Source organism: Caretta caretta, chromosome 11 (genome assembly GCF_965140235.1).
Source record: "Caretta caretta isolate rCarCar2 chromosome 11, rCarCar1.hap1, whole genome shotgun sequence".
Lineage (NCBI taxonomy): Eukaryota > Metazoa > Chordata > Testudines > Cheloniidae > Caretta > Caretta caretta.
In genome coordinates this window covers 37,207,831-37,232,300 of record NC_134216.1, presented here as the reverse complement: position 1 = coordinate 37,232,300, position 24,470 = coordinate 37,207,831, and the positions used below count along the sequence as shown (strand labels likewise).

Here is a 24,470-nt window from a genome sequence, read left to right as displayed (position 1 = left end):
TCTAGTGCACTAAGCCTTGGAATGGAATATTTTTTTTCCAGAACTCTCATTCAGAAATCAGACCATTAGAGAATTATATCAATTTAATGTGAGCCTTATCATGCACTCCACGTGTTATCATTTTATTTTTTTAGAAATATTTATTTATTTTAGTGTAGAAATTTTCAGACATGCTTGTACACACACAATATCTCTTTATATGTATATGCGGGGTGTGACTGCAAGTACGTGTATACCTTCAGTCTGTTAATTTCAAGATTCATTGCCCCTACCCTTACTTACTTAAAAATAAATTGGCATGCTTGGGTTCAGTTCAGTCAGACTTTTATTGGTAATTGAATTTGAGTTGACACCCTTTACAGTGAATATCTCATAAGAAGAATCAGTCATGACTAAGGCTGCAATTTAGTCATGGGTATTTTTAATAAAAATCATGGACAGGTCACGTGCAATAAACAAAAATCCATGGCCCGTGACCTGTCCATGACCTGCACTGTATACCGCTGACTAAATCTTAGCTGGGTGGGAGGGGCACTGCTCTGGGGGTGAGGGGGAGGCGCTTCTTTGGTGTGGGACAGGTGGCACCAGCTGCCAGGGGCCACCAAGCAGTAGCTGCTCTGGCTGCCGTGGGGCCACGCCAGCAGTACCTGTGCAGTTGGCTGTGGAGCCACTCCAGCAGCAGCAGGTATGGCTGTCCCTGGGGCCAGCTGTTTGGGCGGCCCTGGGGTCAGCCACACCGGTCGCTGCAGAAGTCATGGAATTGGCAGAAAGTCATGGAATCCAGGACTTCCACGACCTCCGTAACGCACACGAAGCCCTAGTCACGAGTGCAGTAATAGACTGACAGACTTTTTACAAATTTCAGTTGAGAGGAAAATAATTATTACATAAAGTTAGCTTACAAGAGATTTTAGTTTCCATGCGTATCTTCCATTTTGATCCAGTCTGGAAATAGAGGGTAAAGTGAGACAGTTTAATCTAGTGCACTAAGCCTGGAACTGGGAGCCAGAAACCTCCAGACTTAGAATCATAGAATCATAGAATATAAGGGTTGGAAGGGACCCCAGAAGGTCATCTAGTCCAACCCCCTGCTCGAAGCAGGACCAATTCCCAGTTAAATCATCCCAGCCAGGGCTTTGTCAAGCCTGACCTTAAAAACCTCTAAGGAAGGAGATTCTACCACCTCCCTAGGTAACGCATTCCAGTGTTTCACCACCCTCTTAGTGAAAAAGTTTTTCCTAATATCCAATCTAAACCTCCCCCACTGCAGCTTGAGACCATTACTCCTCATTCTGTCATCTGATACCATTGAGAACAGTCTAGAGCCATCCTCTTTGGAACCCCCTTTCAGGTAGTTGAAAGCAGCTATCAAATCCCCCCTCATTCTTCTCTTCTGCAGGCTAAACAATCCCAGCTCCCTCAGCCTCTCCTCATAACTCATGTGTTCCAGACCCCTAATCATTTTTGTTGCCCTTCGCTGGACTCTCTCCAATTTATCCACATCCTTCTTGAAGTGTGGGGCCCAAAACTGGACACAGTACTCCAGATGAGGCCTCACCAATGTCGAATAGAGGGGAACGATCACGTCCCTCGATCTGCTCGCTATGCCCCTACTTATACATCCCAAAATGCCATTGGCCTTCTTGGCAACAAGGGCACACTGCTGACTCATATCCAGCTTCTCGTCCACTGTCACCCCTAGGTCCTTTTCCGCAGAACTGCTGCCTAGCCATTCGGTCCCTAGTCTGTAGCTGTGCATTGGGTTCTTCCGTCCTAAGTGCAGGACCCTGCACTTATCCTTATTGAACCTCATCAGATTTCTTTTGGCCCAATCCTCCAATTTGTCTAGGTCCTTCTGTATCCTATCCCTCCCCTCCAGCGTATCTACCACTCCTCCCAGTTTAGTATCTGATTCCAGCTCTGCCATTGACTTGCTGTGTTACTTTGGCCACACTGCTTAACCTCTTTCTTTTACGATTTTCCTATCTGCAAGATGGGGTTGTTAATAATACTGATTTCAGAATTAATTAGTTAATGTTTGTGTAGCACTTTAAAAATGTGAAGTGCTGTACAAGTCATCCGTAGTAGTAGTGTCCAGAAATACATTTTGGAAATAACTGAACAATACTTTTTGAATATGGTAGATTGTTACAAATAAAAGTCTGACATAATACATTGCATAAATATGAAGGTGCATGTAGCATGAATTACTTGGAGCTCAGATTCATTATAGAAATGTTCGGTGTCTGCTTATAATATTTCTGAATTTAGTGTAATTTATATCTAATTTGCAGAGCACCACTTCAGGAATAGAAATAAAGAAGAGGAGGTCAAGTTCTTATAAAATATCAATGGACTTGCTGGAAGATCCAACTTTAAGGCACAGAGCAATGAGTATAGCCAGCATACTCACAAACACAATGGAAGGTACGTTTAAAAAACACAAACAAAACCACAGATGGATGAATTTACTTTGCTTAGAAAGGTGTTGAGTTTATGGTTGTCATTGGGGAGACTAAAAAGAGGGGCAGAGAAGAAATATCCTATTAAAAACAAATGAACATAGTGAAAATTGGATACAGTGAAAATGATAGGAGGAATAGAGAGGAAGAAAAAATTATTCGAAATAGATTAAAGCGTATCTGCTTTACATTGGTCATCCACTTCTGTTAGCCTAGTTATTGTTGTGGGATGGTGTCTACTCCTAATAATTTGCACAAGATTCCTGTTAACTGGAAAATGTTTGTTTCTTCTAATTAAATATATTCTTGAAAGTAAAAAACATGGATTAAACTAATAGGAAGAAAATGTTAGTGAAATTAACTAACCTAGGTTTGCAATTCCCCAAAATATTTTGAAAGGTTTACAAAACCTCAGTGAAGTTAATCCAGCCCTATTTTCCTGTTGGTTTTTCTTGTTGTTTTTTTTTTCATGCAAGTAGGTAATTTAGATTTCTGAATGGATTGAAGAATTGGAGGCTGGTTTTGAAACATTTTGGTCTAAGAATGAAAGAACCTTTTCTATTTTTGTTAATTTACTTATTTAATTTAAAAGAGAAACTCAAAAGAAAACAGAAGTTTTTTCAATTAAGATAAATTTAAGCCTATTTCCTCCAGGTCCCTTTTCTGTTCCTATGCCATCTACACCTGCAACATTAATACCATATTCAAAACCTAACAAGGCTTCTCCAATCTACCTCTTGAACCCATTACCATATTCTTGTTTCGAGAACTGTAGCATCCCCAACTGCTAGTATTGCTACTTGTACCATTGTTTTCCTGATTCAAATATTTTCATTGACTGATTAAAATGACTCAATACCTCATTCACACATCTCATGCCACGCCCTAAAAGGTAAGCCTCAAAGTATGCAAGGCTTAAAAATTTGAATTTAGTTTGCAAATTTCAACCCATAGTTTTCATTGGCCTTTTCCCCACTTTTAAACCTTAAATTGAGATATAAAAATAAAGAGTGTAATCAGTAGATATTTGTCTTCACTTTGTTTTTACACTTTTCTCTTCCTCCAGAACTTGAAGAATCCAGACAAAAATGCCCACCATGCTGGTATAAATTTGCCAACACTTTCTTGATCTGGGACTGTTGGGCTCCTTGGTTAAAAATAAAACATATTGTTAGTTTGATTGTGATGGATCCATTTGTTGATCTTGCTATTACCATCTGCATTGTTTTAAACACGCTGTTTATGGCCATGGAATATTATCCAATGACTAAACAGTTCCACGATGTGCTTTCAGTAGGAAACCTGGTAAGTGTGTGAATACAACCTCTAATTAAAGTAGAATTCATTTCTGATCTATTTTTTCTTACAAAACAGATTTTAAATTATGATTATAGAGTGAAAAGTGGCTCTAAAAACATTTTTGAGGTGTACTATATGATTTCCATATGTTTGTATAGGTTACAAGTATTAGCTGTTTGTTAGGATTTACAAAAACTTTTCACTTTCAGTGGACTTTGTACTCCTAAGTCAATTTGGCATTTTTGAAAATCCCACATGCCTGGGTGCATGTGTGTGTGTGTTCATTCATCTGCTAGTCTGTTCTGCTAGTCGTAACAGTGAGACAGTTTATCTGTACCCCTTTAAGGGCTAGAAGCTTGGGGCCAGCCAACTGTAGTTACTAAGCAGGCACACCTCAGAGGGATCAGGTGATTCCATTGTATAAGAGCAACAGAGAACTCCAGAGAGGGAGAAGCTGTTCTAAGCAGGGGAGCACTGAAAGAGACTGAAAAGGCAGGCAAAATACTGCAAAACTCTCCAGGCCGGGAGGTTTGAGAGAGACTCTGAGCAAGCCTGAGGCCTTACAGAAGGGACTGTTGCTGGAACCAGAGATTTTTTGTTTTAGGACTTTTAAGTTTTTGGCTGGGTTCTGAGGTAAGAGCCTGTAAACTGTTGTTAAAGTACTTTTCCAGGAGGCTCCATTAAAGAGCAAAGCGCTGATGTAAAGCAGACTGTATGGCTTCTCTTTGTGGGGCTACCAAAGGGAACTCAATGTTACCTCATTGACAAGGAAACAAAGGTGGGTGTCGCAGAACAATGTCAGGCCACAAGGGGGTGCTCAGGAGACAACTGCCAGGCTGCCCACCCTATAAGCTCAGGGATCTGAAAATCAGTTTGTGTTGTTTCTAGCTCTGACATGAATAAAGGCTCTGCAACTGGAAATTAGTTAACAATTCCATGCATGATGCACGAGGCAGAAGAGAACCTTAATTCATTCTCTCATAGTACTAACAGGAGTGAAAAGAAGTAAAATTTGCTTTGCCTGTTAAAATAAATAGATCTTACTGATTACCCACAAGAGGCCGATCTAGTAAACAAAAAGGTGTCAATTTTACATAGTCCCTTTAAGAACATTTCCTGATATACCTTGAAGCATTTATTTGACTTTTAGAAGAAGAACCCATGGGCAATTCTGGTCCTATGTGCTATTATGGTTGTTTTTGTTGGTTTTCTAGAATACCCACTTATAGCTGATTTTTAGGGGAAATACTCTGATTTGTGTTCTAACTCTTCTCACTGTGAGAAGCAAATTGGGGCAGCAAACTGCCATTTAGAGCACACACAGATACTCTAATTTGGATTATTTGGATTATTTGAATCTCAAATAGTTTTTGTAAACTGTCAGCATGTCTAGAGCTGCTGAGCATGAACTGAATGTGCATGAACTGAATGTCAAGCCCTTGAACCAAACCAGCTGTCTCTCCTGCATTTGAAGTAAAATAAGTTTGTCAGAGGTAGTCAGATTGATCCTAAAATACAAGATAAGAATTACATTTGAGGAGAAGGAAAATACTGAGGGCTAACAGCTGTCACAGGTTTTCTGTGATTGTCTGTCTGTCCCAAATCCAGGAAAAATGAATCCCAGATATCAGTAATTCACTGAATAGACCCACTAAAAGTAACTGCTAAGTATGAATGATCTAATTGTGAGATGTGCAAAAATAGGTATTCCTTCATACCGTCAGGCTTCCATGTTTACCCGCTCACTTAGCTAAAACTCAGCAATCGCAGGTTTGCTTTCTGAGTTGTATGCTTCTTATTGGGGGGGTGGGAAATCCTGTAATCCATAAATGCTCTAGCTTTCTTCTGCCCATTACTTTTTTTAAAGGTTTTTTCATCCCTTCGTGCTAAAACAATGAATAATTAATATCTTGCATTGCACTTGTATATGCCATATATTCTTTGACTTCCTTTTAGCTAAGCCTGTTGCAATTACTTCCACTATATTTAAAAAGATAGGGCTTTGTGTTCCGAAATGCTGATCACCCACAACTTAGTTGAAGTGGAGTTGCAAATTCAGCACTTCTTAAAATTAGAACCCATAACTGTGAGCAGTTTGTTGCTTGTTTCTGTACTCCTCTGGAAATAGTAAGCTGACAGGTTAGACTTCCTTCAAAATTTGAGTTGGTTCCTTCCTGTAGTTGGTCTCCTTTCTTATGTTCCAGTAATGGATTTCATTGACTTTTTATTTTTAAGAATATCTTCTACTCCGCGTGATTGTCCACACAGAATCCATTCTTTGTGTACATGCACCTCAGGTGCCTAAGATCAGATTATTTTTGACTAATAGGTGCAACCCCAATGGACACTATGTCCGAGGTGCCCTTACATCCCCCCTTCTGCAGATATAAAGGGTGGAGTGGGCTCAATACCTTCCGACTACCCATGGCTTCAAGACAATCCTCGGTAGTGTAGGATTTAGTATAGTTAGCAGTTGTTTCGTTTAATCACATATAAATATTTTATACCTAGCTTACATTTTATTTAGCTTAGGACCCCCTTATCCCATCCCCACCCCCACTAGACAAGGATACTTAAGATCATAGCAGAAACAAGGTCACCGGGATTTATGACCCATCCATGTGTGATGCTGCAGTGCCTATCAAGAATGGATACTCTCAATGCCTGATGTGGTGTTCTTTCCACATGTCATTCTTTCTGCAAGTACACCCAGGGAGGTGAGGAATTATAGAATCATAGACTATCAGGGTTGGAAGGGACCTCAGGAGGTCATCTAGTCCAACCCCCTACTCAAAGCAGGACTGATCCCCAATTAAATCATCCCAGCCAGGGCTTTGTCAAGCCTGACCTTAAAAACTTCTAAGGAAGAAGATTCCACCACCTCCCTAGGTAACGCATTCCCGTGTTTCACCACCCTCCTAATGAAAAAGTTTTTCCTAATATCCAACCTAAATCTCCCCCACTGCAACTTGAGACCATTACTCCTTGTTCTGTCATCTGCTACCACTGAGAACAGTCTAGAGCCATCCTCTTTGGAACCCCCTTTCAGGTAGTTGAAAGCAGCTATCAAATCCCCCCTCATTCTTCTCTTCCGTAGACTAAACATCCCCAATTCCCTCAGCCTCTCCTCATAAGTCATGTGTTCCAGTCCCATAATCATTTTTGTTGCCCTCCGCTGGACTCTTTCCAATTTTTCCACATCCTTCTTGTAGTGTGGGACCCAAAACTGGACACAGTACTCCAGATGAGGCCCCACCAGTGTCGAATAGAGGGGAACGATCACGTCCCTCGATCTGCTGGCAATGCCCCTATTTATACATCCCAAAATGCCATTGGCCTTCTTGGCAACTATTGACTCATATCCAGCTTCTCGTCCACTGTAACCCCTAGGTCCTTTTCTGCAGAACTGCTGCCGAGGCATTCGGTCCCTAGTCTGTAGTGGTGCATTGGATTCTTCCGTCCTAAGTGAAGGACTCTGCACTTGTCCTTGTTGAACCTCATCAGATTTCTTTTGGCCCAATCCTCCAATTTGTCTAGGTCCCTCTGTATCCTATCCCTACCCTCCAGCGTATCTACCTCTCATCCCAGTGTAGTGTCATCTGCAAACTTGCTGAGGGTGCAATCCACACCATCCTCCAGATCATTTATGAAGATATTGAACAAAACCGGCCCCAGGCCCGACCCTTGGGGCACGCCACTTGATACTGGCTGCCAACTAGACATGGAGCCATTGATCACTACCCGTTGAGCCCGACAATCTAGCCAGCTTTCTATCCACCTTATAGTCCATTCACCCAGCCCATACTACTTTAACTTGCTGGCAAGAATACTGTGGGAGACAGTGTCAAAAGCTTTGCTAAAGTCAAGGAACAACATGTCCACTGCTTTCCCTTCATCCACAGAACCAGTTATCTCATCATAGGAGGCAATTAGATTAGTCAGGCATGACCTGCCCTTGGTGAATCCATGCTGACTGTTCCTGATCACTTCCCTCTCCTCTAAGTGCTTCAGAATTGATTCCTTGAGGACCTGCTCCATGATTTTTCCAGGGACTGAGGTTAGGCTAACTGTCCTGTAGTTCCCAGGATCCTCCTTCTTCCCTTTTTTAAAGATGGGCACTACATTAGCCTTTTTCCAGTCGGCCGGGAGCTCCCTCGATCGCCATGAGTTTTCAAAGATAATGGCCAATGGCTCTGCAATCACACCCGCCAACTCCTTTAGCACTCTCGGATGCAACGCATCCGGCCCCATGGACTTGTGCATGTCCAGCTTTTCTAAATAGTCCCAAACCACTTCTTTCTCCACAGAGGGCTGGTCACCTCCTCCCCATGCTGTGCTGCCCAGTGCAGTAGTATGGGAGCTGATCTTGCCTCTGTCTTCACGAACAAAAAAAGTATTGAGTACGTTAGCTTTTTCCACATCCTCTGTCACTAGGTTGCCTCCCTCATTCAGTAAGGGGCCCACACTATCCTTGACTTTCTTCTTGTTGCTAACATACCTGAAGAAACCCTTCTTGTTACTCTTAACATCTCTTGCTAGCTGCAACTCCAGGTGTGATCTTGCCCATTAGTTCCCTGAGGGAGTCAAAGTCTGCTTTTCTGAAGTCCAGGGTCTGTATTCTGCTGCTTTCCTTTCTTCCTTGTGTCAGGATCCTGAACTTGACCATTTCATGGTCACTGCCTCCCAGGTTCCCATCCACTTTTGCTTCCCCTACTAATTCTAAGAGGAGTCTTGCTGTGGGAGAAATTGATGCAGTCCTCCTCAGACTCAGGCAGGAGGACATGTCCATATGATGTCTGCTGGGTACATATACTGATTTAAACCACAGAGATCATCCAAGTGGGTCTCCAGCAGCATAATAACTTGTTGTTAGCTAGTCATACAGGATTCATTCAGTCATATTAGAGCTCATTCCACCTATGGTAGAGGCAGCATGCCTTTTTGGGGAATGTTTCCATACCTGAAATATGTAGAGCACCTGTGTGGAAATCAGTCTACCATTTACCACTCACTATTACCTTGTACATGTTTTCAGATTGGATGTCATATGGGATGAAATAGGATTTCTTATACCCACTTCCCAGAAAATAGACAACTCTTTGTTAGTTACCAAGAGTGGAATCCACATGGACAATCCCTCAAAGAAGATTGAATGGTTACTTACTGATAGTAACTGGTTCTTTGAAATGTATTGGCCACAAAGATTCTAACCTGCCCTCCTTCTCTGCTACTACAGAGTCCTACTCCTCTGAAATTCTGGATGATGAAGGACCTGGGGTGGGGGTGGGGGAATGTGGGTAGGAAGGCATAGGTGTGGCCCCAGCAAACACTGCTGGTCAGAAAGAATCTAATCTTGTGCTCATGGGACACATGCAGGTCATGAGTGGAATCTGTGTAGACAACACATCTAAAGAATCACAGTTCTTTCTCAAGGGCTCTACAGATTATGGGTACTGCATCACCTTGTGGGGCCTTGCAGTAGACCCCTCTTCTAGCAGTCTCAGCTAGAGTGCTCTCGCACCCCAACCCCTCCCCTGAACATCCTGACACATGGAGGGCAAGGCCATGTAGTGGGTGGAGTGCCCTCCCCACCTCAGTTTTTTCCAACCACCTGGCAGGACAGATGCAAACCCCTCTTGTCTTTGAAGCCAGAGTCTTGTTTCTACCAAGATAGTTGGAGACAGCTTATAGCAGCGGTTCTCAACCCATTGGGCCGCATGCGGCCCAGCTGTGTGCTAAAGGCCGCCAGTGCAGGGTCTGGGTTCCTGGCTGCCTGATGCAGGGGTCTGGGCTCCTGGCCTGTGGGGTTGGGGTCACCGGCTGGCTCCGGGGTTGGGGCTGCCGGCCAGCTCTGCAGGATCAGGGTCTAGGCTGCCACCCAACTGCCCTGCCACTCACCCCCACGTGGCCAGGTCCAGGGTCGGGGCCTCTGCCCAGCCCTGCACAGTAGGGTCCAGAGTCCCTACCGCTTGACCCACCACCCAGGGCTCCACTCCTGGCCCCACTGTGTGGAGGGGTCTTTGGGCAGGAGGCACTGGTCACAGAGGTTTGTGGGGAAAGGGTTCGTGCGGGGGCATGCTGTGGTTCTCAATCTGCAGCCCAGGTAACATATTGTGGGCCTTATGTTTGGCCCACAGTGATAAATAGGTTAAGAACCACTGGTTTATAGTAAGTCAATAAATAGTTAGGGTGTGTCTCCGATTTCAGGGTGGTGAAAATGAAAAAGCTAAAAAGCCAAGGTTTAAGATGTGCGCTTCCTGCCTGGCTGTGTTCTTGATATCAAATGACTACATGCAGTGCCTGAAGTATCTAGGAGAAGGCCGCTCACCTTCTGGATGTTCAGTCTGCCAGACTTTCATCCCCCAGGGACGATAAGGACACGGAGACGCGTCTGCATCTCTTTCTGCTTAAGGAAGCCCTCAAGGTTGGGCCCTGTGGACCTATTCAGACTTCAGCTCCAACGTCTAAAGAGCCAGCCTTGGCTCTGGGGTCCAGACCATTGGTTCTGGTCAGCTGAAGGGTTCCAAGAAGCCACAGCACCTATTGGGCCCAGACTCAGTTCCTGTGCTTCCTCAGTCAATCCTTCTGAGCCAATACATGTCCAAACCAAGGGTAGCATGGTTGGATCCAGCCATCCTGGTTCCAGAAGAAAAGTCAAGGACCAGTTCAGCCACCCTCTCCAGTGTTGTACCTCATGCCTCAGAGCAATCTGATCCTGACATAATCCCTGTGGCTGTAGGACCAGGGTCATTTCCGGATCCTGGAGGATGGATGTAAGCAGTGCCTCTGAACTAGGGCCATCAGTACCTTCAGTCCCAGATCCTGCGGCACCAAGGAAAAAGGATAGAAGCAAAACCGCCAATGTTAGCAATGTCACTTCCTGCTCATAAGAGCTATCGGATCCATTTGATTCTGATAGGGCAACCATGATTTTGAAGCAGAGATCTATTCTACCTTCAGCTACTAAGGTGATGAGCCCACGGATCAGATGATGTCCAATTCTTTAGCTCTGCTGTTGTTTCTTGACCCGGTCTCTGTTTTGTTTCCAGCTACTTCCTCAGTTCCAGAAAGTTCTGTCACTGTGGCAGTCCAAGTTCACCTTTTGGCTCCAGTTCATGCCTCACATTCAGACATAAAGCACACAGTGCCTAAGAGGAGATGCTCCAGGTCCCTTTCCGGCGCCGAGGACACCGTCGGCACTGCCATCGACACCGGCAAAGCAGCCAGCTCCAGCGAAGCCTTGGCCCCAACGCTGCGCACGGAACCGAAGCTCCCAGCTCCGAGAAAGAATCTGGCAGGTTTGCAAACTCCTAGCAAAGCTATGGCTCCAAAAAGATCTCCAGCGCCATCTGCTGACTCTTTTCCATATTACGCCTCGGCACCATGCTCATCACAAGCACTGAGGAGAGATCACCCACGAGTATTCACACAGCTGCCGGACCTCACTATATCTGACAATCCAGATTCTCCACTTCTCAGACAGGAAGAGTCCCAAGTCTCACCCACTTCTCAATCAACACACTCTTCACGCTTTTCCACAGGGACAGCACCTCCTTTCCTTAGTGATGTCAAGGAGGATGAGGGTGATTATCGAGACTCTTGCCCCACCAACATCAGGGCAATTGACATCAACTTACCAGCCTTACTCTGCTGCAGTTCAGAGCACCCAGCCTTTTCAGGGGTTCCCATGGATGCAACCGTATATTCCCTTTCCCCCTAATTGGCCATATTGAGACCCTGGGCCATGTATAGAGCACAATTCGGAAATCCCCTACCACTACAAACATGCCGGCCTCCATCAATCCCCTCCTCAACAATCTCTCGACCTCCAGAACCACAGCCTCCGCAAATATCACCACTGGAGGAGGAACTGGAAGGAGAGCAGGATGAGGAGGTACCTCCGGTCCTTCCGTTTTCTTCATCTTCACCTGATGAAGCCATCATTCCACCACCTCCCACAGCGGCTGATCATTTTTGTCACTTTCAGGAGTTGTTTCATTGAGTGGCTGACTCCCTAAACATCCCACTTGAGGAGGTCAAAGAACAGCACCATGAACTGACATTCTCCATACCTCCTCAACAACAAAAATTGCCCTACCTATTAATGGTGCACTACTTGAACCTTTGACAGATTTCAGCTTCTAACCCCCCATGCCACCTACATGCAGATAGGCAATATTATATGCACACCAAAGATGCGGAGTTTTTATTTTCATATCCTGCCCCGAATTCCCTCATGGTGAATGCGGGGCAAGAGAAGGGCTGTCAATGCAAATCCTGATCTAGTCATCCTGACCAAGACCAGAGACTTTTAGTTCTGGGCAGAAAATCCTATTCATCTGCTACCCTCCAATTTCAAATTTCTAACTACAATTTATGGCCAAATATGATTATAAAATTATTCTAAACTGGAAGAACTTTGCCAGAATCTGGCAGAGGAAACAAAGGGAACAATTCCTGCCCCTCATTTTAGACGGTCATTTAATAGCCCTCACGGCCCCGCAGGCCTCCCTGGACTCAGCTGCCCGATCCATTGCTACTGTATTAGCAATGTGATGTGCATCATGGTTGCACCTTTCAGGATTCCCTAAGGGGATGCAAAATATGGTCGAGGATCTCCCATTTGAGGGACAAAAATTCTATTCTGAGTGCACAGATAATTCCTTACACTCACAGAGCCACTTTAAAATCCCTCGGTGTATACACACCACAACCAAAACAAAGATCGGGGAAATATCAGCTCCCTCCATGATCTCACTCTCAGCCATACTACCCACAGCGGCAGTTTGACAACCAGCGCTGTCATCACCGACCTCCCAACAAGTGCAGACATTCTCCTGCATGAGGGACACTGTCCGAACCCCCCTCTAATAAGCAGAAAATTTGAAGGTGTGGTCGAGGTCCAGAGAGCCTCCTGCCTGCTCCAGTTTCCTCTACCATCTGTAATGCCATCTACACACCGACAATTTGGCATCCTCCTAGCTCCAATTTTACCGTCTTGGATGCTCATTACCTTGGACAGATGGGTCCTGGAAATAGTAAAGGAAAATTAATCCATCCCCTTCCTAGCTATACCATCCCACCAACCCCCTACCCCGTCTCTCTTTGGGGACCCCTCTCACGAGCCCATCCTGGAAGGGGAGGTGAGACGACATCTTCAACTGTAAGCCATAGAACCAATCCCTCCACAACACAGAGGACTCGGTTTCTACTCTCACTATTTCCTGGTATAAAAGAAGTCTGGCGGTTAGCGCCCCATCCTAGACCTTCACAATCTCAACAAGCTTTGTCAAACTATAATGTTTTAAGATGGTCACCCTATCCATCATCATCCCAGCACTGGAACAGAGGGATTGGCTGTCGGCCCTCGACCTAGAGAATGCGTACTATATTGCAGTACACCCTTCTCGCAGATGTGTCCTATGATTCATCGTTGGCCACGATCACTAACAGTACAAAGTACTACCCTTCAGACCATGCACAGTTCCACGAGTTTTTTCCAAAGTATTTGCAGTGGTCAAAGCCTTCCTCTGCAAACAAGGCATCACCATTTTCCCATATCTAGACAATTGCCATCTCAAAGTGATATCCGAGACCGAGCTGCTCTGAGCAGTCCACACTACAATGACCCTCTTTACAAAACTGGTCTTCCTTATCAATTTTGAAAAGTCCACAGTAACCACAGTGCAAATATTGGAATTCATTGGTGCTGTATTCGATGCCAAGTGGGCAAGAGTGTTTTTACCACCTCACAGGTTTACAGCAATAATGCAACTAGTCTCAACCGTCCAAGCATGCCCCCAAATCCCAGCACGTAAATACCTCCAACTTCTGGGATATATGGCTGCAGCTACATTTGTGGTCAAAACATGCGAGGCTGCACGTGGAGTGTCTTCCAGGCTGGCTCCATACAGTATATCTTCCTCATAGGCACAGCATGGAAAAACTCTTGTCCATGCCAACCCAGGTCAAGAGCTCACTAATGTGGTGGCCATGCCCCAACAATGTCCGAGCTGGGTCCCTTTTCTTCAACTTCCACCTACCATGATACTTACTACTAATGCCTCCCTCCTCGGCTTTGGAGTGCATCTATGCAAGCACGCTACACAAGGCAGATGGATGCCCACCAAGCCCACCTTACACATCAACCTCCTGGAACTGAGGGTGGTCTTCAATGCCTGCCAACATTTCCTACCACTCCTCAGAAACCGGACTGTTTTGAGTAATTCCTGACAACCTTGCTTGCTTGTATTACATCAACAGGCAAGGAGGTGCCGGGTCCCATTCCCTACGCTCAGAAGCGATCAAGCTATGGAATTGGTGGTGTTGTAGATACATCTCCATCTCTGCTGAGTATCTCCCTGGATATCAGAACATGATAGAGGATATGCTAAGCAGAACCTTCTTGCACGAGCATGAATGGCAGCGTGACATGAGAGCACTCTGACCCATCTTCCACAATGGGGTCACCCCACATAGACCTTTTCACCACTCACAAGAACACCCACTGTCCTTAATTTTGTTCCGGAGCAGACCTGAGACACGATTCACTTTGGGATGCATTCCTCATGAACTGGAATGCACCACTTCTCTACCTCTTCCCTCCCTTTCCCCCCTGTTCAGAGTCTTATGCAAGATATAGGAAGATCAAGCTCTGGTTATACTAATAGCACTAACATGGCCACTACAAGTCTGGTACATGTACCTGCTTCGCATGACACTCTCTCAGCCTATAAACCTTCCCCCAGCATCGTGGCTCCTCTCTCAGGACAGGGGACGCATTCACCATCCCAACCTGAAGATGCTTCACCTGAAAGCTTGGCTCCTTCGTGACTCCAGGATCTGAGAAGAACAGGTACAGATTCTGTAAAACGTACCTTGATAAATAGCAGGCGTGATTTTACCAGACGTACCTATTTCCACAAGTGGAACTGGTTCCAACTTTGGTGTACCGACAGACAGGTCAATGCAGCCTTCATTCAAACAGCATGGATTGGCTTTTAGTTCTCTTAGGGTGCACCTGGCTGCAGTTACCGAATTCCTGAGGGATATTCAGTATTTGCACACACCCTTGTCAAACGTTTTCTTAAGGGTGTTCGAAACCTGTACCCTGACATATGTCCCCCCCACCCCATCCTGGGACCCCAGCCTAGTCCTCTGCTCTTTGACTAGACCTCCATTTGAGCCAATGGCAACCTGCTCACTCCTTCATCTAGCAATGAAAACGGCCTTCCTTGTCACCATTACATCGGCATGACACATGGGAGAAATATCAGCCCTTATGGCATATCCACCATATATAATGTTTTATAGGGACAAAGTGACCCTCCGTCTGCACCCAAAATTCCTGCCTAGGGTTATAACGTCCTTCCATCTAAACGAGCTTATACACCTTCCCTCCTTCTTTCCCAAACCACACAACAATTACCAAGAAGCAGCTCTCCACACCTAAGATGTGAGACATGCGTTGTTGTTCTACTTGGATAGAATCAAACCATTAAGGAACTCGCTATGCTTGTTCATATCCATTCCCAAACTCTTTAAAGGCTCTGCTCTATCTAAACAACACCTCTCTAAATGGATTTCACAGTGCATACATCTGTTTTATGAACTTCACAGTAAGCAACTACTTGCTTCTATCTGGGGACACTCCACATGAGTGCTCTCAACCTCCCTTGCGTTCCTCAATAATGTTTCCATAATAGATACATGCAGGACTGCCACATGGACATCCTCTGATACATTTGCCCAACATTATGCTATCTTGCAGGATTCCTTGACGGACACCATTCTCGGACATATGGTCCTATCCTCAGTGATACCAGCCACTCCGAAGCCGCAACCTTCCAGCTAGGGGCACTACTTTATAGTCACCTACAGTGGAGCACCCATGTAGAAGAAGAGTGAGTTACTCACCTTGTACAGTAACTGAGGTTCTTCGAGATGTGTGTCCCCATGGGTGCTCCACTACCTGCCCTCCTCCCCTGTGCTTTGGAGCATAATGTTTGGACTGTATGGCAGTTTGGGCTGTATGTCCAATGGTTGGACTGCACAGTGCTATTTATGCTACCCGCGCACAGTGTGGGGGAGGAAAGGTGCGCATGTGCGGTCCAACAGGCACCGCTATTGAAGATTTCTGACTCCAGACGCAAAGGCGCTACTGCACCTACAGTGAAGCACCCATGGGGGGACACATCTCGAAGAACCTCAGTTACTGCACAAGGTGAGTAACCCTCTCTTCCCTTCTCTGTCCAAGTCCTTGCTGGTTTGCTCCTGGCCAGGTGTCAACAATGTGTCCGTGGTAAAAATTTTGAGGTCCGTGGTAATTTCTCAAAAAAGTGAATGACATGACTGCCCCCCACCACCACAGTGTCCGTCACCAAGTACAGTAATTTTGTCAAGTGTCCATTGCGCAACATGGTGGTGCTGACCCCCTGCTCCTGGCTTTGCGGTGGAAGGAACTGAGTTGGGGAGGGCACTCTATCCCTTATGCAGCCTCGCCCTCACTACATCATGATGCTGAGGAGAGGAGTGGAGGTGCAAGAACACTTTAGCTGACACTGCTAAAATAGATGCAGTACCCATTAGCAGGAATATGCAGGGCCATCTCAAAGAACTCCAGTTACAAGTAAGTACCCTTCATTTACTGTATGGTAAATATCTATTCTCTACAAATTATGTTAGATGTGGCTTAGCAGAACATTCCTACATCTGGCACTGTGCAATGTAGTCCACAATCAGTAATTAAGAATCGTTGGGGTGAAACAGATCTTTGTCAAAATTTTGCCTCAAATAGATATTCAATCAAATTTTGGTCAGAATTCTCATCTTCTGCTTTGACTGAATAATTTTTCAAACGTACCTACTTAGGCTAAATATTTGAATCCCGGCTCCCTCTTACATCCAGTTGCTATAGTTTTCCAGCCTGCATGGAAAAGAAGGAGAAAGGTAAAAGGTTGGCTCTACTGCCTTTGAGCCTGCCCATTTAACTTCAGCTGTTGCTTCTCTTCTTCTAGCATTATAATTGCCAATTCATGTCAGGCTCTTTCAATTTCTGCTCCTTTACTATCCAATATCAGACCCTCTCAATCAGCAGTGAACTCAAAAACTCTGAAAAAGGTTTAAGTTGTTCCTGCGGACTGTAACAAAAGTTATTATCTATTAAAATTTTTATGTCTCAATAGCTCATCTCAAATCCTTACTTTAGCAATCAGTATTTTAAAATTATACTTTAATCACTATCAAAAATATTAGAAAAGAGGGAGATATCAATGTAATGCCTGACTTTTATTAATTCACTGGGGCCAGAATATAAGCAAAATAATATTTGTATTAAGGTCTTTAACCTTCGTAGTTTGTACTAGTCAACTTCAGTTATTAAAAACAAAAATACTTTTTTCTTTTCAAAATTGATTGAAACTTTCCTGAATAGGTTTACATAGATTTTCTTTATAAAGAGTGAGGACAAGACTTTAACTAATTAGGGGTTTACTAAAATTCCTGTGTACCTTTGTAATGGAAACAATGAATATTCTATCCGTGCTCTGTTTTTGGTAACAGGCTAACTTCAGCCCTTGTGTAACTCCACCAACGTTAATGGAGTTATACTAGGGATTAGTTTGATCCAGGATATTCTTGCATTTTCTGCAAGTTTTTTTTATTACTGACACCTTGCTGTAATAAAGATATCACTTATTGTTCAATCTTTGTTTTTGTTTCTAATTTTACTTGTTTTACAGCTATGTAACACTAACAAATTACATTTTCGTTTAGGTTTTTACCGGGATCTTCACAGGAGAAATGGTTCTCAAGTTAATTGCCATGGATCCTTATTATTATTTCCAAGTAGGCTGGAATATTTTTGATGGGTTTATTGTTACCCTTAGTTTGGTGGAGCTTTTTCTTTCAAATGTGGATGGACTATCAGTTCTCCGATCATTCAGATTGGTAAATATATTCGTAAACAATGTACAGTTAGAATTAATACATCATGTTTATAATTCAAATTTTTTATGCTTACATAAGTTTATCAGCATTTTCACTGCACATGTAATTTCTCTTAAGAGTCAAAAGATGCACCTCTCTAGGTACAGGTCTACCAAAAGTTATTTACCTTATTATTGCAAAGTAATTAATATATGTAATTTTATGGTTCAAAAACAGTTAAACAGTAATTCAAATGGAGGCAATGGTAATTACAGAGTAATTTGCATTAACATGAATGTATAATAACTTCGTTACTGTGCAATTCACTCTTGTCACCATTATAGCTCACTGATAGAAAATGTATATATTTAGTGTGTGTTGGGCAAAGATGTAAATAAGACAAGTTAGAGGGAGAAATTACTTACAAACCTTATTTATCTTCATGTTATACTGTTATGACAAAGGAATAGAACTCTTCTTTTCAAATATTTGATTTCTGTCCAATGACTAAAATTACAAAACGTTTATATTAAATATTTAAGAAACTGACTTTCATCAGTAGTGAAGTTTAGCTGTGTATTTTAAGGGAGAAATATTTCATTTTTAGAATAGCAATTGAGTAGCTGAGGCATTACTGTCTTAGGCTCTTTTTTCTATCTGACTTAACATGATTTTTTGTAGTTGAGAATAAAAATTGATTTAATCAAATATTTTTATTAAATTTTGCTGGATGAGGGATTAGATGTTACAAGGGTCTCTCATTTATGTTTTTTCCTCAGATCTACAAATACTGTCTGTTTTTTGTATTTAGCTTTTCATTCCAGACTTATCCCCATGAAGATCTTTTCTACATTGTTTGAAGAATATTCTTCTAATCAACATTTTTTTTATCTTAAGTGTTTTGGGGAAATTTACCTTAAAAGGTCTCTGCCTTAGTCTGTTAGTGTTATGCATTCTGTTTCCTCTCCACCCTTTTCCCTGTATGATGCTAATATCCTGTCATGCTCAATATTCACTAGCCCTATAGGTTATATTAGTGGGGTATTCCACTTGCTGTGTCAAGCTGGACAGTGGAAGGATGTATGACTTCAGGTTCTGCCACAGACAGGGTGATGAAGGGTCAGTTGTAAGTCTGTAGAACTTTGTGGACTTTCATAAGACCTGATTGTGAGTGAGTTATGGAACTTGGAGGATCATCCCTAGGGGGTGCGGTAATTTAATAGTAAATTAATAGAAACCACAAAGATAAAACATTAAGATTTTTTACATTAAGGGACTACTCATAGTATATGGTCTGAAGTACGTTTCTACAGCTCTGTTGTAATTAGTACTAATGATGCTTCTTTATTGTTTTCCAGTTGCGAATTTTCAAGTTGGCAAAATCTTGGCCCACACTAAATAAACTGATAAAGATTATTGGTAACTCAGTGGGGGCTTTGGGAAATTTGACCTTGGTGCTGGCCATCATTGTCTTCATTTTTGCTGTGGTTGGTATGCAGCTGTTTGGTAAAAGCTACAAGGAATATGTCTGCAAGATCTCCAATAAGTGTGTACTTCCACGCTGGCACATGCATGACTTCTTCCACTCTTTCTTGATTGTATTCCGAGTGCTGTGTGGAGAATGGATAGAGACTATGTGGGACTGTATGGAGGTTGCCGGCCAAGCCATGTGCCTTATCGTTTTCATGATGGTCATGGTGATTGGAAATCTAGTGGTATGTAACCAAAACATTTCAGAGGATGGAACACCCATTATGGTTACTGGATCCGTTCTGTATATTTTTTGTTGATAGCTATTCTTTTCCATATTGATTCTTATACTGCGCTAATCATCATAGTATCTGAGCTCCTTCCAGTAGTGCATTCAGTAATGTGACCAACATATGTTACGTGTGTGTTGTCTCATCCTGTTCCCAATGGAGAAATGTGTGCAGTGAAATGTGGGGGGGTTTTTTGTTTTGTTCTGTTTTTTTAAAATTTTTTAATATAGTGTAACATTATATATATGTTTGTATGTGTGCGCACGTTTGTATATATATATAATATGCATGCAAATATTGTTATGTATTTGTTATAGAAGGCAAGGTCAAAAATGTGCCTTGTGGTTAAAGTAGAAGGTGGAGGGTTTGTGATGGTCCTTAGTTCCTGTTCCCAGGGTTATTTTGTGTTCTGTTTTTTCTTCATCATGACATCTACAATCTTGGGCCAGTCCTCAGGAAAGCTCTGTTCCCTGCATAAATGAGCTTTACCCTTCTTGTAGAAAATTCCATTGTGATAGAGGAGCGACTGGCTTTGATCTGTTCCATCAACATACAGATTTTGGCCTTCCCTTCCCTCTTCCCATCAAAACATCAATCCTAGGAGAAATCTTGTTCAGGTTATGCTGGTCATACAGAAGTGTGAACATATTTTTAAAAAATAAAAATATGTGATTCCAAAACCACAAAAGCCCTTAAGCTCTTGCTGTCAGGTGTAACACCCAAAATATTTTCTTGCCTGCACACTATCTTGGGCTCAGTCCCAGCAGCCAGCCAGGAGCGCGCTCTTGCTTTTCCAGTCCCTGCCAGTACTGAGGTGTCCATGGTCCTGCTGCTTTTTCAGCCCCCCCAGAAACACACTCCTCTCTCTTCTAGCTTCAGGCAGCAACTGACTACTCTGGCCTGCAGCTCCTTTTATATGAGCTTACTGGGCCATCGTTGACTGCTCCTCATTGGCAACCTCCCTCATTGGCTACAGGGAGCAGCCTGGAGGACTTCTTCACGGCTCCTTTCTGGAACAGGGAGTGGTAGAGTGGTAGAACTACGAGGCCTCCAGCAGGGGGCCTCTGGGCCTAATACATCCTGTCACACCAAAATATAGAACTCAGTTTAAAATATATGCAGACAATTCTGAGTTATCATTGTGATGGCTGACATGAAAAAAAATCTCCCAAAAGTGAGATTTTAAAAAAATATTAGGTATACATAATACGTGCATAGACACATGTGCCTGCATGTAATCATGCAATTGCATATACTTTGTTTTTCTCGCAAAAAATGGAATTCTGAACTATAAAAATTCTTCCAACAAAGAAATTGAAGAGTTTTTTTCCTTGTTCAGCTAGCACATTACTTTGTTAAACCCCAAAGAAGATAAAAAATTCTCTGTCATTAAAATCAAAGAGAAGATGTTTTTAATTTTGAAAATATATATTTTTAGCAGGAAAGAGGAGTGTGGCTTTACAAGCCTGATCCAAAGCCTGCTGAAGTCATTCCATTGGTTTCAGTGGATTTTGAATGTACATATGGCTTGGAGGTGTTAGGGTAGGATAAACCTTCCTAGGTCTTTGGACATGAATCTATAGACTTGCCTAGTGTGCTTTTTTTGGTTTCCGCCTTCTTGGGCCAAAAATGCACAAAATTATTTAATCAAAACCAAACTCTTTTCCTACATTAAAAAAACGAGGAAAAGCCAGAGTATAGTTAATATTTATATAAAATCTTTCTCCTATAGTTCTACTGCAGATTTCATAGTCTTATACATTTGTGCTTCATAAAAAAAACTGAAGGTAACCAGCACTAATACTTGCAATTACAGATTTCATTCCCTTTTTGTACACCATTTATATTATTTACCACAATTTCATTTTCTGATGGTGTTTTTTTAAATACATGAAGTTTAATGCGTTTCGTGGCATAAGGAAGATGGCATCATAGGATTAAGAAAATACCAATACAATTAGTGCATGGAAACAAAAAATAAAAAGTATTTACATTAGTATTGAAAACCAGAAGTTGAAAAGGAGCATGTTTTTTTATTTATGTAAACAGGACCATTTATATGCTCAAGAAATCCTGAGTTCGAAATCCATCTCTACCACAGATATACTGTATGACTTTGAGAAAGTTGCTTAACCAGTCTGTATCTAAGTTTCCATTTGCAAAATGAAGATTATACTCCTTTACTTACCTTTTCAGGAGTGTTGTGAGGATTAATTAGTTAATGTTAGTACAACTCTTTGAAGATATAAAGTGCTCTATAAGTCTTAGGTATTTAAATAATAAAGTATAATTTCAAAGTGGTTTGCAGAGATTTAGCCACACAACTGTTCTGTTATTGGAAAATCCCTGCACACACTAAAATTTTATCAGAAGTACAGTAATATGAAAGCATTATGTATAAAATTTATTTTTGTTAATAAGAAAAAGAGAGGAGAAAGATCTAGCAGTGTCTCTTTGTTTTTAGGTACTGAACCTGTTTTTGGCCTTGCTGCTGAGCTCATTTAGTTCAGACAACCTTGCTGCTACAGATGACGATAATGAAACAAACAATCTGCAGATCGCTGTGGCAAGGATTCAGAGGGGAATAGATTATGTGAAAAGAAAAGCACGTGAATGTGCCCAAAAAATCTTTGTGAGAGGACAAAAAGATATAGTTGAAATAAAATCAATCAGTCAGCTAGACAACAAGGAAGACAACTACACTACCAACCATACTGTAGCTGAAATGAATAGAAATCTGGATAATCGCAAAGATGAGAATGGAGCCACAGGTGTTGTAGGCAACCGTGATTATGCATCATTCATACACAACCCAAACCTTACTGTGACCGTACCAATTGCTATTGGGGAATCGGATTTTGAACATTTAAATACAGAAGAGTTTAGCAGTGAGTCAGAGCAGGAGGAAAGCAAAGAGGTAGGACTTGAAAATATTTATGCTGTATAAGTATATGTGTGTGTTATGGTTCTGGTTGCCCTCAATTTTGGCATCAATTATATTCTTTCATATTATGGCTTACGTTGTTGTTTGGATGCCACAAGCTCAAGGTTTTTAAATGGAATTCTCAGGAATATATATGACAAGTCAGTTTCTAATCATAGAAATGTCAGGCTGATGGATCTTAATCCTTCCTCCTGCACTGAAGCAGGACCAGGTATACCTAGATCATCCTTGACAGATGTTTGTCTAACCCATTCTTAAAAATCTCCAGTGATGGGGGTTCTGCAAGCTCCCTTGGTAACCTCTTCCAGGTCTTAACTATTCTTATAGTCGCAAAGTTTTCCTAATATCTAACCTAAATTTCTCTAGCTACAGATTAAGATGGTTAATTCTTGCCCTACCTTTAGTGGACATGGATCACTCTTTATAAAAGCCCTTAACATACTTGAAGGCTGTTATCAGGTCCCTCCTCAGTTTTCTTTTCTCAAGACTAAATATGCCCAGTTTTTTAAAAAAACCTTTCCTCATAAACCAAATCATGTATCATTTTTGTTGTTCTGTTCTGGACTCTTTTCATCTTGTCCACATCTTTCCTAAAGTGTGGCACCCAAAACTGGGTACAACACTTAAGCTCAATACCGAGTAGAGCAAAACCGTTCACTCTATGTCTTGCATATGACATGCCCCAGAATTACATTTTGCCTTTTTCACATTGTGGCACATGGCTGGCTTTCATTCAATTTGTGATCCATTACAACCCCCAGATCCTTTTTAGCAGTACTGCCATCTAGCCAGTTATTCCCCATTTTCTGTTTGTGCATTTGATTTTTTTCCTTCCTAAATATTCTACTTTGAAATTACCTTTATTGAGTTTCATTTTGTTGCCTTCAAACCAGTTCTTCAATTTATCAAGGTCATTTTGAATTCTAATCCTGACCTACAGAATGCTTGCTACCCCTCCCAGCTTTGCTGTCATCTGCAGATTTTCCTCTCCACTTTCCAAGTCATTAATAAAATATTGAATAGTACTGGACCCAGGACTGATCCCTGCAGGATTCTACTAATTCAACAGTGAGCCACTGATAAACACTCTGAGTGTGGTCTTTCAACTAGTTTTGAACCCACCTTATAGAAATTTCATCTAGACCATATTTCCCAAGTTTGTTTAAGGGAATATCATGTGGGACTGTATCAAAAGCCTTAATAAAATAAGGATATATCATAGCAACTGCTTCCACCTGTCGACTAGGCCAAAGAGGGAAATTAGATTGATTTGGCATGACTTGTTCTTGCCAAATACATGTTGACTATTCCTTATCACCTTATTATCCTTTAGATGCTTGCAGATTGTTTAATAATTTAACTAACCAGTAAGGCGGACTGGTCTATAATTTCCTGAGTCGTCTTTGTTTCCCTTTTTAAATATAACTACTATATTTGTCCTTCCCCAGTCTCTGGGACCTCACGTATCCTCCGTGTATTCTTGAAAATAATTGCTAATGGTTCTGAGTTTTCTAGATTTCTAGATCCTTAAGTACTCTGCTGATTTGAGTACATTTAATCTATTGAAGTATTCTTTAACCTGTTGTTTCCCTACTCTGGCTTGTATTCCTTCCTTTTTGTTGTTAATATTAATTGTGTTAAGCAGCTGGTCACAATTAACCTTTTTAGTCAGCTGGTCACAATTAACCTTTTTAGTGAAGATTGAAGCAAAATAGGCATTAGACACCTCAGCCTTCTTGATGCTGTATTATTAGCTCTCCTTCCCAGCTAAGTAGTGGATCTTCATTTTCCTTCATCTTTCTCTTGCTCCTAGTGTATTTTATATCCCTTGTCATTTTGTGCTTCAGCCTGTCTAATTTTTGTCCTCACATGCTTGTGATATTCTTTTGTACTTCTCCTTAGGAATTTGTCTGTTTCCACTTTTTGTAGGATTCCTTTTTGATTTGCAGAGGATTAAAGAGTTCCTGATGCAGCCATATTGGCCTCTCAGTGCTCCCTAAGGTGATGTTTTTCAAGTCATATTGGTTATGAGGAGCAGTAAAGTACTTCCATCTTTTCCCCACAGTACGTAAGGAATGG

The 24,470-nt window shown here is 42.2% G+C and overlaps 1 protein-coding gene across 2 annotated transcripts in view; it reads left to right on the top strand.

Annotated features, from left to right (window-relative positions):
- The window catches only part of LOC125645232 (sodium channel protein type 2 subunit alpha-like), a 210,369-nt gene that overhangs the window by 109,297 nt on the left and 76,602 nt on the right, over positions 1-24,470 (top strand). For both annotated transcript variants that reach the window (XM_075117912.1, XM_075117911.1), the window contains exons 13-17: positions 2,295-2,427; positions 3,529-3,767; positions 17,535-17,708; positions 19,046-19,402; positions 21,912-22,364. In XM_075117912.1, coding sequence (XP_074974013.1) covers positions 2,295-2,427; positions 3,529-3,767; positions 17,535-17,708; positions 19,046-19,402; positions 21,912-22,364 — 1,356 coding nt within the window. The remainder of the gene's footprint in view (positions 1-2,294; positions 2,428-3,528; positions 3,768-17,534; positions 17,709-19,045; positions 19,403-21,911; positions 22,365-24,470) is intronic.